General features: G+C 35.3%; 1 protein-coding gene across 3 annotated transcripts in view; it reads right to left on the bottom strand.

Annotated features, from left to right (window-relative positions):
- LOC145685838 (uncharacterized) overlaps window positions 1-15,191 on the bottom strand; it is a 79,106-nt gene that overhangs the window by 8,388 nt on the left and 55,527 nt on the right. For all 3 annotated transcript variants that reach the window (XM_081758445.1, XM_081758447.1, XM_081758446.1), the window contains one exon: window positions 4,800-4,939. In XM_081758445.1, the coding sequence (XP_081614571.1) occupies window positions 4,800-4,939 (140 nt within the window). The remainder of the gene's footprint in view (window positions 1-4,799; window positions 4,940-15,191) is intronic.

Below are 15,191 nucleotides of genomic sequence, written 5' to 3' on the forward strand. Positions count from 1 at the left end.
TTCAACACATACGTATTTATCTTTATACTCAACCGAAAATCGCTATACAAACAGAGTATATATGCGGGGTATGTAAATGCTAGTTGAAATATCTTAGCACGCTTCCCGCATATGATCATAGTGACTGTGGAGCATAATCAGCCTTTACCTAATTTAAAGGTCGTCAGATAAGATTCACTAGGTACATTCGCGAAGTCTCTCCACGGGATTCGTGCAAGTTTGGTTCAAATGCAAAGTTCTTTCAGGCCCAATATATATATTGTACTAATTTTAGCGACCCATAAATGCAATTTACATCTTTATAGGCCTTCATATATCTGAAATTCAATTATACCCTACTTAACGCCCGGACACAAAATTCCTTTTAGTTTCTTTAGATTTATATCCCTATATGTGGATATATGCAAAACAAATTGGTTTCAAGTACTGCTTCTCTGATACATGTTACGCACCTCGGCTGCCATCTTGGATCTGCCACATTGGATTCAACTTTCTGGTTTCAAATGGGAATAGGTTGCAAGTGATACGTAGAATTCATCAACAATTTCCTCGGAAATTCACTGGTGTAGTGAATTTTACCGTAGCTTGTTCCGTTTGGAATACATTGCATGTTAAATCCCTACAGGTACTTCGCGAATAGACATTGCAGAGTAATATCCGTTATGCTTACGTTCTTGATGTTGACAAATCAAAACAACTTCTAACTAGAAAAATACTGAAAGTATAAGCAAAATCCTTACAAAATTGGCGGCATAATCTAATTACATTTCTGTGTGTGAGTGTTATTACTTCCATGTTATACTATAACAAAGAAGTATTGTATTATATCCCAAATGCATACTATTAAACCATATACGACCAGATATAGGTGAAGACATACCTTCCGTGTTGACGTCTGTGTCTGTATGTATGTACGTTCAGAGAATATTTCGTCAACAATAAATCAAGTAAAGGATTACATATGCACACGGAACGATGCACAAATTTTTATTCGGTTCGAATTCGTGAAGTGCCTGACATTTAACATGCTGATAAGGATCCGCCTGAAAACATGTCATAACCTATCTTAGTGCTGGTGTGATGTAGTGTGGTAGATGTAATTTAGTATAATTTCCGTCTAACATGACCTATGATCAATTAAAGTCATAGTCATGTAATTGACCCCATATAGCGGAACTCTGAAAAAAAGAAATATCGTAATTTCCAAGAATAAATACAAACGTGCTTTCCAACGCGTACATTTCCAGAGAGTCATAAAGCATAACCTCCTAGGATACGAAACTTTCCTTTATACAAAATGTTTGCTTGATTACAGATCATCGATAATCATTTCCAGAAATTTCCTAATCATTTGCCTGAAAAATATTCCGCAAACCAAAGCGTTATCAGAAAGTGTATTTTGGTGTTATGTTCATTCCAGATTCAAATATTTATTTTATAAGATGTACTTGCATTTTTATATTGGGGAAAGCCATATCGTTATATAAAGGTAATGAAGAAAGTTCAGTTGCTTTTTTACCCACCACCTTCGAACATTGACATGTCACATACGACGTACATGGAAGATTAAAATGATCTCCATCAGCATCGACGACTTTCTGTCAACGTTCTGGAAGGCCGTGAATTCCATCGAGGTAGAACTTGGTGAGCCGTGAAGCGAACAACATATCAAGTGAATTTTGAACCTCTACTAAGGATTTGAACTGGCGTCCTCTAAGATGATTGTCCAAGGAATTCAACACGTGATAATCGGACGGTGCAATGTCCGGGGAGTATGACGAATGCAATAATGTTTTCCATCCAAGGCGTAGAATGATGTCCTAGGTCATCCTATCTACGTGAAGCTTAGCGCTGTCCTGTAACAGACGGACCCCTTTGCGATTCAGAAATGCTGACTCCAGAGTTTTGAGTTTTTCTTAAACACGGTTCGACTGCTGACAATACAGAGTTGCATTGATGCCCTGACCAGCTGGCGGCAATTTCCGATGCACGATGCCGCAAGCAGTCCACCAAGCACACAGGAAGACCTTCTTTTGGTGAAATGCTGGTTTCGGCTGTTTTGGAACCGGTTCATGCGATGCTAACCAATTATGACTGTGCCATGAAGCTTCGTACAAATCACACTTCTCATTACATGTCAAAACCTTGTCCAGAAATGGCTCCTTCCTCAGACGAGACAGCAAAGAAACACAGGTGTCTGCTGGCGTTGTCTTTTGGCCCAGGGTCAAATCATGTGGGACCCATCGAGCCAACTTTTAGTGTTTCCCAACCTGATGAAGATGCTGCTCAATGGTTTATCCACTGTATTGTAGTCCTAGTTCCTCACATGTCTGGCCACTAGTCGCCTCAATTGAAGGGTTGAATGAAGAACCAAATGAGTCCATTTTTTAGCGTATTTGAGATTTTCACATGTTGGAGTAGAAAAAACCATTCTGCATTCTGTGCAAGCATCATGTGCATCCGCTGATTAAATTCAGTATTATAATGCAAAGGAGGTACCTACATAGAGTGTTCACCTTGAAGTTAGAGCAAGAAGCAGGCAGCTCCGGAAAATTTTCTAAAAGTGGACTTGCCTATTTCTAGCATCCAACCCTTCAACTGCTTCCTGAAGATCTTCATTTTGTAGATGTTGTGGTCTTCCGGCACGTGGTGCGTCCGCGAGTGTTTCACCACAGTTCCTAAACTTGTTAATACTCCGCTTCACTGACCACGTAGTCACGACACCCTCACCGAAGACCTTGCATATCTTCCGCCGCGCTGCAGCAAGTTTGACCCCAGTTTGAACTCATATAGCATACATTCTTTAATGATGCTCTGTGGAGGTCAGATGTGCACTCTGTCTTAAGCAAGTTCACGGTGAAAGTGAACTCTCAGAATCAGGTAGTATGTTGGATATACCCACATCAACAAGTGACCTTCGCCTTATCTCCATTCCCATTCAACTCGTGATGTGTGGGCCAGTTGAACACAGAGACAAACAAAAAGCGACAGAATTTTCTTGGATACCTTTATATATCATCACTAATTTTTAAAAATATGTTTGTAGTATGGAATTTTGATGATACATCTCCATGGATATTCTGTTAGGCAATACAGTATATATCACTGATAAATTTAAATGTAATGGTATATAATATATATACTCCATATAATGTATACACTTATAAAGTCACGTAACACAAACAAAATTAAAACTTTTAGGAAAAAAAGAAAAAGTATATGGAATTAAATTAAATAGAAATCGGATCTTGAAAATGGGGGAGAAAAACATTGAAAGACAAAAATTTATGTTTATAGGACTATGAATGGATGTAAATTTAAAAAATACATACAGTAGAAGTAACAGAGATTGAAAAAGATTGAATATACTGTAGAGTGTTAACCCTAGCCAAAAGAAAAGACTACAGACTACCAGATAAAGCAATAAAACTGTATTTAAGGCAATGGTAACGCTAATAACAAACTAATGTTGCAAGACTTGGGCACGCAGATTGTTCGTAAATAACAAACTAATGAAACATTTGACATAACTCAAAGAGAATTCTTAATTAGAACAAACATAATTATAAGAACAGTTTCAATTGAAATCTAAGCACAGTACTTTTAGAAAATTCTGCACACCTTTCAATATTATAAAAATCAATTAGATCCTGGTCACAATATAAAGAAATAACGAAAATCTTCCAAATTTTAGAAATGATGCTACAGAATAATGTAAATCTTTAAAACTAACATATAAAAAATGGAACAAGGAACGGGTGAAAACATCAAAGGGGTTTAATTTAAAACATATATATATAGTCCAACTCTGAATACAAGAAGAAAGATTGGAAACACTGAAAGGGTCTATACAATATTTTTTGGGACATGGTAAATTTAAGTCACATTTTAACAGATGAAATATTGATAATATTGACACATATAAATTTTGGGGAAATTCTGGACACAGAATATATACACACTTTTTCTAACCAAATATATAATGATTGCCTGGTGTTTAACATTTACCTTTTATTTTTTTTAAAAAAGAAAACTCTTCCACACTGTAATTGTATGGTAAAAATTATCTATAATTTCAGCTGTTCTTTTCTAATCAAAAGTGTAATACAAAGTTTTAACAACAGAACATAGCTCGTGATGGAGTAATCGGGTTGAAACTAATGCGCTCACTTGTAGTTCACTCCGAAAACGTATCAAATCGACTTAGGAAGGTCTTTATGTAGCTCCACAAATACCATTTTTTTTACTTTTAGAGTGAAGTATTTTTTGTATTTAATGCACCTGCTTGCAGTTATTGGAAAATGTAGTTCATTAGGACTTCAATCAACACGTGTCATTGATGCACAATTAGAACATTCAGAGCAAAAAAAAATTAAGTACAATTACCAAAAATCCAATGGAAAGTAATGCAGAGTTCTCTTACGTACATCAGCAAAATAGCATTATTTACTTTAATTACAAGAGCTATTAGCAATATCTAAACATGAGTCTTTTAAATCCTGAAAGGAATTTCAGATAGAGATTCTAAACATGAAATGTGTCCAGAATGACAAAAATATACTTCACTTTCTTGTGCATTGAATGAGCCAATTATCCGATCCCCTTTCCGGTAAAGCAGAGGACATTCGATGTTTAATACACAATCCTTTATTTCAGCACGTGTTGTCTGACTTTGTCATTGATCTTGTCGTGAGCTGTAAAATCAGACGGTTTAGAATTCCAAGGTGATAATATATATTTACTATATATATTTCCTATATATATTTACTAATAAATTAAATTAAATTTATCATAATTACTTTTTTGGTTATCGCATATATAACCAATTGAAACGTTCTGAACTCTTTCTTGTGATGCTTTATCCTGATCCCCCGGATAGTGACATAAAAGCATTGCAATTATCAAGTGATTTGTGCACTTCAGAAAGTCATCTCTTTCCCTGTAACAAAAATAATATTTATTACTTAATGGTCAGAGAAATTATTTTATTACTGAGAGTTTTCGTATCATGTGCTTTATTTCCGCCAAGTGGCACGGAAAATAGAAAATATTCTTCTTCTGCTTCTCAGAAAGGAAGCATAAGGCAATCATTGAAAAGTTGCAAATAGTAAAAAAATACTTACAATGAAAGATAGGTAAAAGACTTACGCTTTATGTAAATGAAGAGTACATACTAAACTACGTGAAAAGTAAAACTGTTAACAATTTTAATTCTTCTAGTAACTTTTTATTAATTTTCGATAATATTTAAACAGAATGAAATTACCAATTTGAAATTTCTTCTCTAACTAAGTTACTAACAAATAGTTTGTCGAATTGTTAATGAGCCGTGTAAGTGTTCACATTTAAATAATATTCTAAATACGGACTGCATTTCTCAATTAGGCATATAAAAGTATTTTTTTCATTTATTTAAAGTTCTTTCTTATAAGTGTTTAATGACTAATAATATTTTTTTAAATTAAAATTATTAATATAGTACTGGCTTAGTACATAGCAGTTCCCTTGTAAGTTAAATGAAAAGTCATAGTAGTAGACTGTAAGCGACTTATTTAATCATATTGAACCGCGTGTAATAGTCTGAATAATGGTACTGTAATGTGTAATGTTAAATAAGGCATAATCTGAGATTGACCTAGAATCATGTTTTAATCTACAGATACATCAAGTATTAATGTGTAAGTATGATATGTTCGTACATTCGCGTCTCTTGTCGCTGAAAAATATAAGTAATTCACCGATCATCTCGCTTTCCATTGGGAATATTAGAACTGATATATTGGTTTCATTCCTCAGAATAACCAGTGGTTTTAACCACGGAATTATCTTCTTTATTATTATAAAACAGCATGTATTTCTCAGTTGCTCAAGGCATCCTATCAGATTCTCTGAAATTATTGTCCAAGTGTCTGGTTTAACGTTATAGTTCTTTGATACTAAGTATCATTATTGATCCGTTGATGACCCCAATTTTTTGGATTGAGTGGTAGAAATAATGCAAACTTGGTTTTTCTTTAGATGGCCAGTGTCTCCCGCGACAGAATTATATAGCACCCTATTATGAATTAGTTTTCAAATTCTTGTCCTCGGTGCATTATCCGAATGCTACATTGTAATACAATCATTATCTGGCACTCTACCAATTATTGCAGAGATGCAATAAAAGTCCCGTTTTGAATATATACAACGATCCAGCCACAGAATTATCTTGCACCTTACTTATTTTGAACCAGTAATAATTTCTTGGTTTGTCACAGATACCTTTGCTTAACATTTGTGGTTTTAAATGTTCCTGCTCTTACTTGTGAGAGTATTGTGATTGATTATATTTACGGTTGCTGTACCGCCAAGAATGGTGCAAAAATAACTTTGTTGATGCGGTCTTTAAAGTAACAGTTCTGTAAACCATCTGTCTCAAATATTTTGCAACATCGGTGGATTAATGACACGATGTGATCTATAAGAGCGTTATTGTGAAGAACGACACCCCAACCTCATTCAGCCCTTAGTGTGTAACCCTACGCGATCAATTGCTCATTACGCGCTCGGTAGCGTCATCCTAGAATTGCAAACATGTTCTATGATCCAGATGAGAAGGGTTCACACACACAACTAGACTTGACATATTTTCTGATGGCATTCAAACTATATACATTATGATCACATTTTCCTATACGGTAGGTCGTGTGCTGGAACAATCAAAGTAAGACTACCATTTCCTTTACAGTCACATATTATTTGTTCGAATTTAGTTCTAATCGGAATGATGTGAAGAAAGTGTTTTTAAGTGCGTAACATTTCTCTTTTCAAAGGAATCATAATATATATTATGTGAATCTCTGTTCCTAAGATTGGTTTTTTAATCTCTAAATTATAAAAAACGATCACCTTAATATAAAAATGTAAAGTTTAATAATACTTTCATAAAATAGTACTTGTAACTTAGTACTTCTTTTGTAGATACATTTACAGTTCAATGCACTTCTTTCTCAACTATACCTCTCTCTAAAACTACAGGTAGTCAGGTATTGAATGCTGCTATACTTTTTGGGCTAATGAGTAAGACATCGGCGGAAACAATGTGTTTCTAAAGTACTAAATTTTATTAGCTATGAATAATAATAACCTAAGTATCGATTACCGTTCTTTTAATTGAATTAAGGGGGTGCGAAAATCAAATAAATCGATTTTAGCAATTAAATCTTCCTTTTATGAAGCGTATAATATGAATTCGTCTTATCATCCTCTAACATCGTAGAAATGCCAATGTCTGACCATCAAAGAATTCTCTCTCTCCTATTGTGCTTATTAGAGGCAGAAAGACGGACGTGTGAGTTCCTATTAACCTACTATCTTTCCTTCGTAAATTAAGAAGTGTAGCAGCTTATTTCGAAATGTTTGGGTACCCTAATTTTAAGTTAATATAAGAACTTGGAAAATATTTTGTAATTTGTAATTACTGCAAAATGAAATTTATAACACAGACGCACTTAGAGTAAAACAAACGGGTTAAAACGGTTGTTATTTTTACCACAATTATTAAAATGTTATTTTATTTTAGTGACAAGTGAATAGTGATATCTCAGGATGGAAAGGATGTAATGTAGATACCTGGTTCACAATACTTTTAACAATCCGGATTTTAGTGTTTCTTAACGGTCCAACGGTCGCACCATATCTGACAGATACCGTGCCTTGTTCTTTCCTGCCCTTTCAAAGTTTCGGCGCGGTGTGGCGCCACCAGTGCAGTGGACGCTCCCCTCCACCACACCAATGAGTCAGTAACGTATCCGATGTGTTCGAGTGAACACGTGTATTGCTAGGCCCTTTGTTTCTGTGAGATACGGTGCGGCCTGTTCCGTCAGTTCTTTGTTGGTGTCTGACAGATATTGTACGACCCTTCTTGTTATTTATAGGTAACAAATTTTAGTTTTTTTAACTTTAAACTATGGCCAACAGACAGTTAAATTTTATTTTAGAAGGTGATGATGATGTCCAACGTTTGACAGATATTTTGTTTTGTGAAAGAAGTGAAAGTGACTTTGAAAATGTGAATGAGTTTGGTGATGAGACAGATACTGAGGGCGAAGATATTGTAGGTGAACGTGAAGATTCTGAAACAGAACAGAAGAGGTCATTTTGGATGATAGTAGGCCTAATGAGCAACATTCATCGTCATTGTCTCAACAAGTACAGCCCGAACAAGTAGACATTGCCGCAGCAACAACAGGTAGACGGAAATGAAAACTTATTTGTAACTGCCAATATTGGAAATAATGTCTTGAAATGGTATTTACGGCATCGCCCACAAAATCAAACAACATTGCCACAAAATATAATACGGTGTCTTCCCGGAGTTATTGGTCCTGCAAAACAAAGTTAAACCCCTCATGAATGCTGGAGTAACTTTTTCACCGATGCTATACTTGAAAAGATTATCCGATTTACAAATATGTACACTCATGTCCAAAATGATTGTCGCATATCTATAACTGTCTTCTTGTAAGGATATAATTTGATAATAATTTTGCAGGGTCTTTCAATACTGATACTATGTGTATAATCAGGAAATGTATATTTGTGGTAAATTTCATAGGAAAAGAATTATAAATACGAAAATTAGAATGAATAAAACAAAATATTGCTAAATGGACAAGAAAGTTTTATTTTCGTTTTATTGTTCTTATTTACTGTTCTTTTGACATGAAATTTGCCAGATTATAGTACGTATCTGTAAGTAAACAATATTTATTGTTTTGTAATAGATAATAGTTTGTACTAAAATGTGTTATTATTCATCCAGATCTAACTTTCAAATCGATAAAATAGCCCTGTAAGGTATTTCAAATGCATTTCTACGAAACAAGTTTTGGCAAAAGTGCACTTTGACTCAAACAAGTGACTGGAAAAACTAACCTAACCTAACCAAATAAAACCTTACCTAACCTAATCAAATCTAACCTAAACTAACCTAACCAAAACAAACCTACCTAACCAAACCAAATACCAAATTTTTCTAAGATGTTATAATAAAAAATTAATAACTATGAAAAACTACCTAAGTGTAAATATTATATGCAGATAGGTTCTAAAAAACTCAAGCCATTGTCAAGTGAAATGTCATCGGTATCTGACAGATACCGTGCGAGCATTCTTGTCCTTGGACTTTCACGGCTTTATAAGAGAAAATGTAATATTTTTCATTACATTTTTCCCCAATCAGATCTATCTTTTTTTACATTACCAGATATTGTTTCCTTTAGTTGCGGAGTTAAACTTTCAGTATTGATATAATACAGTGTGCTGAGTATGTTTTGAAGTCATCACAAACCACTTTTAAGTAAAAGTATCTCGTAGATACCGTGCGACCGATCACGTAAAATTTTAGGTGCGACTGTTGGAAGGTTAACCTGTTATGTACTTTGTGTGAGCATATGGTCACATTAAATAGCATTTTATATTTCAAATTGTAGGTGTTATGGATTTAATATTATTATTCTCGTATTTTTACCTATATTTCAAGGACATAAGACTTGAACACGTTTCACGCGTCTTCTACTGCAGAGCCACCTACTGGCAGCAATTGAAAGTTTGAATGATTTTTCCTTTCACTGAAATGTCAGCGCCTAAGAGATAAGTCGTACTGTTCTTACGTTTCCACTTTCGTAGTTACCCTTTACCTTGTCAACATTTATACTAGAAACACAAAGTTGTAGTTCTATTTGATTGTTTCTTTTATATTACCATATTAAATAGAAGTTATATTTGGCATAACCATACGCTCACGCTAGGGTTTTATTTGCAAATTTGTTCATTGTGTTATTGTTTCTTACACTTATGTCGTTTTTCTTTCGTTGAGATTAGGAATAACAAATACCGTATTAACTGGTATGGAAAATTTTAGAAGCGATATCTACTTTTGTTGTCCTTTCCTTTGATCAATGGATTGTTGATGATATGTCCTTTGAGAAGTGCCATAAAAATAAGAAAAATAATCTCGAGGAACGTTTCATTAAGTGACGATAACGGTGAAATTGTAGTAGTCAAATGGATGGACAATTAAGCAATAACGATTACAACCAATGTTCATTGAGTTCCCCACGACTGACATTACCTGCTATTCCCATTTACAACATCAGTATCACAAGGTGACACAGTCAAAGATGGATGGAGAACGTAACAAGTTTATGGTTGGAACTAAGCAAGTCGTGATGGCCAATATTTACATGGCTTATAGATGCCACTATACTCAGTCCTTGAACTCTGATGAAAACATCACGAAGAAAAGTTCTACAACTTAACTTTCGAAGAGACATTGTCCAGAGTTTAGCGAAGGGCTCCGTCGTCCGAACATTGACGTACAAGTATTGAGTGATGTTAGATACGACGCCATCGATAATTTTATAGAGTTTGTGAAAGATGAAAAACGAAGAATATGTGTGAAAGAGGCTTGTACCAGCGTTGACCGTATACAGTGCAAAAAATGTAATGTTTGTCTGTGTCCCGTAATTTATTCTATATACACAGCACAAACAAACTTCAAGGTAAGAAATTCATTAATTACATTATGTAAATAATTATTTCTTAAATACGAGTAATTGTGTGCAATTCTTAAATATGTGTCACTTGAGAGATAGATCCGAGCTATGGAAGTACATTTTGCATTTTAGGAAAGAACACTTCAGGATTTAAACAATCTGTGAAGTTAATTTCTATACTTACATTTCTATCACAAAGTACTAACGTGACCACATAGACACACATTGTTACGCCCATAATAAATGGTTCACGTTACAAATTTGAACATTTATATTTTATTTAATTTCTTTATGTTAATAAAATGATATTTTTTGAAACATAAAAGATAGTCTCTAATGGATAAAGTACAAGGATCGATGTGCTGCTAAATGCCTTTACTCAGATAAAATTGTAATTTACCGTTTTCAACTTTACCTCGCCTGAATAGCAAATCGTAAAATAGAAGCTGCCTCGCTGGCCTTGTGAAAGCACAAAAGATACAAATAAATGTATTATGGACGGGTAATGAAGAGGGTACTAGCAGTGGTGCTACTTAGCTGGTTCGCACCGGTTCGCTAGAACCGGTTGTTAAAATATTTCGAGTTTGCAGAACCGTTTGTTATACCCGAACATAACAGTGATTTTTACACAGTTATACCCAGGAACAGAAAATGTTAGTTTAACTATGTGTGTGTTTAGAATTCTTACAGCTACAGAGTTAAACATCCCTCAGAACAAGGTATAACCATTTGTTTCTTAATCCGAAATGCTCAGATATCTCATTTACATTCATGGTTCAATGAATCTAGAGGTGAAGTTTGTTTACTGTGTACTGGAAATGCATATATACCATTATAAAGAGTTGTCGATCTGTTGCTGGATTAAGGTCTTTCTAATACTATTTGACAACTATCTATCTTGGATAATTCGTTTCCATGATATTCGCAGTTGTATCTACCTAGGTAATTTCATCACACCACTTTGTATTGTATGTTTTGCTTTCTAAGAGAGTTATATATATATATATTGTCGCTATGTTAGTAATGATCACACATTATATACATGTTATACATATACAATGTGCACACTCTGGCGACACTGAATTTGACCTATTGATGTTGGCACCGTGAGCCGATAGGCCGTTAGTTATCGTCATAAATATAAAAATTCACGGTAGGAATAAAATAACAGACTATTCTTAAATTATGACGATTAACACCCCGCTAGCCGTAGGATAAGTTGCCCCAAAACACTGACTTTGTTGTCAGACAAATATGCAGTATAGTAATCTTTCACCACACAATTACCTAGGAACACACAATTAGTTTGAAGGATGATTCTTTTATTTTCACTTTTCTGAGCGTAGTATACACTTCTGGATATGTTAAGGTTATTAACACTGCACATTGATACTTCTTGCATTCATTTTACAGACCATCTTACCTTTCTCTCTCTTTATTCTCCTTTATTAATGCAACTATCATAAGAAACTTACATTTTTACGTGAATCACACATTTAAAAGGAGTTTGGATCATTTACAACACTAAATAAGAGTGTAATTTACCACTCGCGGTATTGAAATGAACAGTCACTATTTTCCGTCCTTCCCTCGCCTTACCCGCCAACGCTGCTTCTTCTTTTTCTTTTTTCTATACCTATTAATGCAACAAATTCCGATTAGCTATCTAGTGTTGCCAAGAGAAGCGTTTTTATCAAAAAGTCACAAAATGATTATTTTATATATATGTCTTTAATTAAACATATAGTTATGAGTTGTCGGATGGCGACAATATATATATATATATATATATATATATATATATATATATATATATATATATATATATATATATATATATAGATATATATATATAGATATATATATATACGAGGGCTATCCAGAAAGTAGATTACGTTTTCGTCTGTGTCCGCTAGGGGCGGGGCTAGCGCGGCCATCTTGGGGTCAGAGCGTTGCGCAGCTCAGTCGGCATCTAGCCGTGCTAGTGAGAGGTTCGTGCTGTGCTCCGTTAAGATACTGTGACGGTTTGAAATGTCTGCGTTAATTGAAAATCCCGCTAGCTGCGAGGTGCGTGCAGTAATAAGGTTTCTGACAGCAAAAAACTGTAAACCGATAGAAATCTATCGGCAGCTGTGTGAAGTGTATGGGGACAACATTATCACTAAAGGTGGAGTGCGACAGTGGGTCATAAGATTTAAAAATGGCCGAACCAATGTTCACGACGAAGATCGAAGTGGGAGACCCAGCAAAGTGACTGCCGAACTTGTCGAAAAAGTCGATGTTAAAGTCCGTGAAAATCGAAAGTTCACAATAACGGAACTTTCTTTGAGTTTTCCACAAATTTCGCGAAGTTTGTTGCACGAAATCATCAGCGAAAAGCTTGGTTACCACAAGTTTTGTGCAAGATGGATTCCAAAAATCTTGACAGAGGACCACAAAAATCAGCGAATGGCTGCAGCGTTGCACTTTTTGGACGCCTACAATAAGGATGGTGACTCTTTACTCGATCGCATCGTTACTGGTGACGAAACATGGGTGAAACACGTGAACTGTGAAACGAAATTGCAATCAATGCAGTGGGGGCACACAGGTTCTCCCCAAAAACCCAAGAAATGCATGCAAACAATGTCGGCAAGGAAGATGATGGCGACTGTTTTTTGGGACAGAAAAGGTGTGATTTTGGTGAACTTCCTGGAAAGAGGCACTACAATAAACGCTCAAAGGTATTGCCAAACTCTGCAAAACCTCAGAAGAGCAATTCAAAACAAGCGCAGAGGAATGTTGAGCTCTAAGATCTTGTTGATTCACGACAACGCCCGGCCCCACACGGCAAATGTCACGCGTGAAGTTCTTGAATCTTTTCAGTGGGAGTTGTTTCCTCATCCGCCGTACAGTCCCGACCTGGCACCGAGCGACTTCCACCTATTCCCAGCAATGAAGAAGTGGCTGGCTATGCAGCGTTTTGATGACGACGAACAGCTGCAAGAAGAGGTAACGAAGTGGTTGAAGTCGCAGGCGGCCGAATTTTTCGACGAAGGAATTTCCAAGCTCGTACATCGCTACGATAAATGCCTTAATTTGAATGGTGACTATGTCGAAAAGTAGTATTTGTGTGTGGCTTTCATCTGTATATAATAAAATTTGTTTCCTATACTTTGTTGATTTTTTATTCCAAAACGTAATCTACTTTCTGGATAGCCCTCGTATATATATATATATGTGTGTGTGTGTGTGTGTGTGTGTGTAGAGAGAGAGGGAGAGAGAGAGAGAGAGAGAGAGAGAGAAACAACCGCTTGTTAAAAAATTAGAATAGCACCACTGGGTACTTGACGAGCACGAAAAGAGGTAAATGGGTGGTCCACCTTATGGATAGCATTGAAATAATTTGCATTAGGCCCACTAAAGAACAAGAAATGATTCTTTTCTATATGATCATTTATGTATTTATTATATTTACTATTAAACTATTAAATTTATTTATTTCCTTATTTATACATCATTATCATGGTAACGTGATTTGTTTTTCCATTCTAGGCACTTCGCTGCTCCTCCAACTGTTCCAGCTCGAAATATGGAGGGAGGATTTGCTCTTTATTACTTGATTATACAATATGACAAGAAAAAAATCAAGAAATTCCAAATAATGATACAATGTGAGTTTCTACTTAACTTAAATCTCTTTAAACTTTGAGCGCAGTTCTACGTACGTTCAATAAAATTTCAAATTTCTTTACCTTCGCTCAAAATGTACTTTTTCAATACTTCAAGCAAAAATTTGTGTATGAATATAGGGTTGTGATTGCAACATTCAAAACCTTATATAACAAAGAGGTATTTGAATATTACCTTTCTCATCTACATACAAATTTCGTGAAACATGCTTCATAAACAAAGCAAGTGCAAATATTTTCAAACCAGAATTTTGTGTTTGGGAGCTTGGCCCCCTACTCACTACAGCAAAAAATTGTAATGTAAGTCCATCATCTGTAAATGACCAAAAATCTGGACACTCAAAAACAACAACTATTTCGGTGCGTACTAGTAACTCAACGAGTGCGTCTTAGTCAAAACACAAATGGCTTAAACGAACACTACGGGATGTGCTTTTACAGTCCGAAAAATGAGTGCCTGTGAGTTATAAAACACATTCCATTGTTTAGCAGTAAGAAACTGGTAGAGAAATCTAAGTATGCCGTTAGTCAGTATCGTCCAATCGCTCGCTCATGAAAATCCAGATTTTTGTTTGCCAAAAGCGAAAAATTTCGAAGGATGTAATTAACATACAGACTAATACTCAAAGTACGTAGAGTGAGTTAATGACAAAATACATATTCCGACTGCTGTACTTTCTTGTTCACGTAGAAATTCCCCATACCATAAATTGGCTAAACCTCGTACCTGTTTCGGCACAGATGAAAAACAACACCAGTTTCCTATTGTCCATAGTGTTGTCTCCACAGAACGCTCATTCCTTGTTTGCAAAATTAATCACACAATTTTTCAAGTGCTTCAGCGATACTGTCACTTCCATTCGGAGATACATCTTCAAAAACGTCGAGGAATTTGCACTGATGACTGACGAATATACTGACGTTAATGCATGGGCGGATGCAGGGGGGCGATCGTGGCGATCGTTTCCCCCAGAAGAGGAAT

Source organism: Thermobia domestica, chromosome 5 (assembly GCF_964235325.1).
Source record: "Thermobia domestica chromosome 5, izTheDome1.hap1.1, whole genome shotgun sequence".
In the NCBI taxonomy this organism is placed as follows: Eukaryota; Metazoa; Arthropoda; class Insecta; order Zygentoma; family Lepismatidae; genus Thermobia; species Thermobia domestica.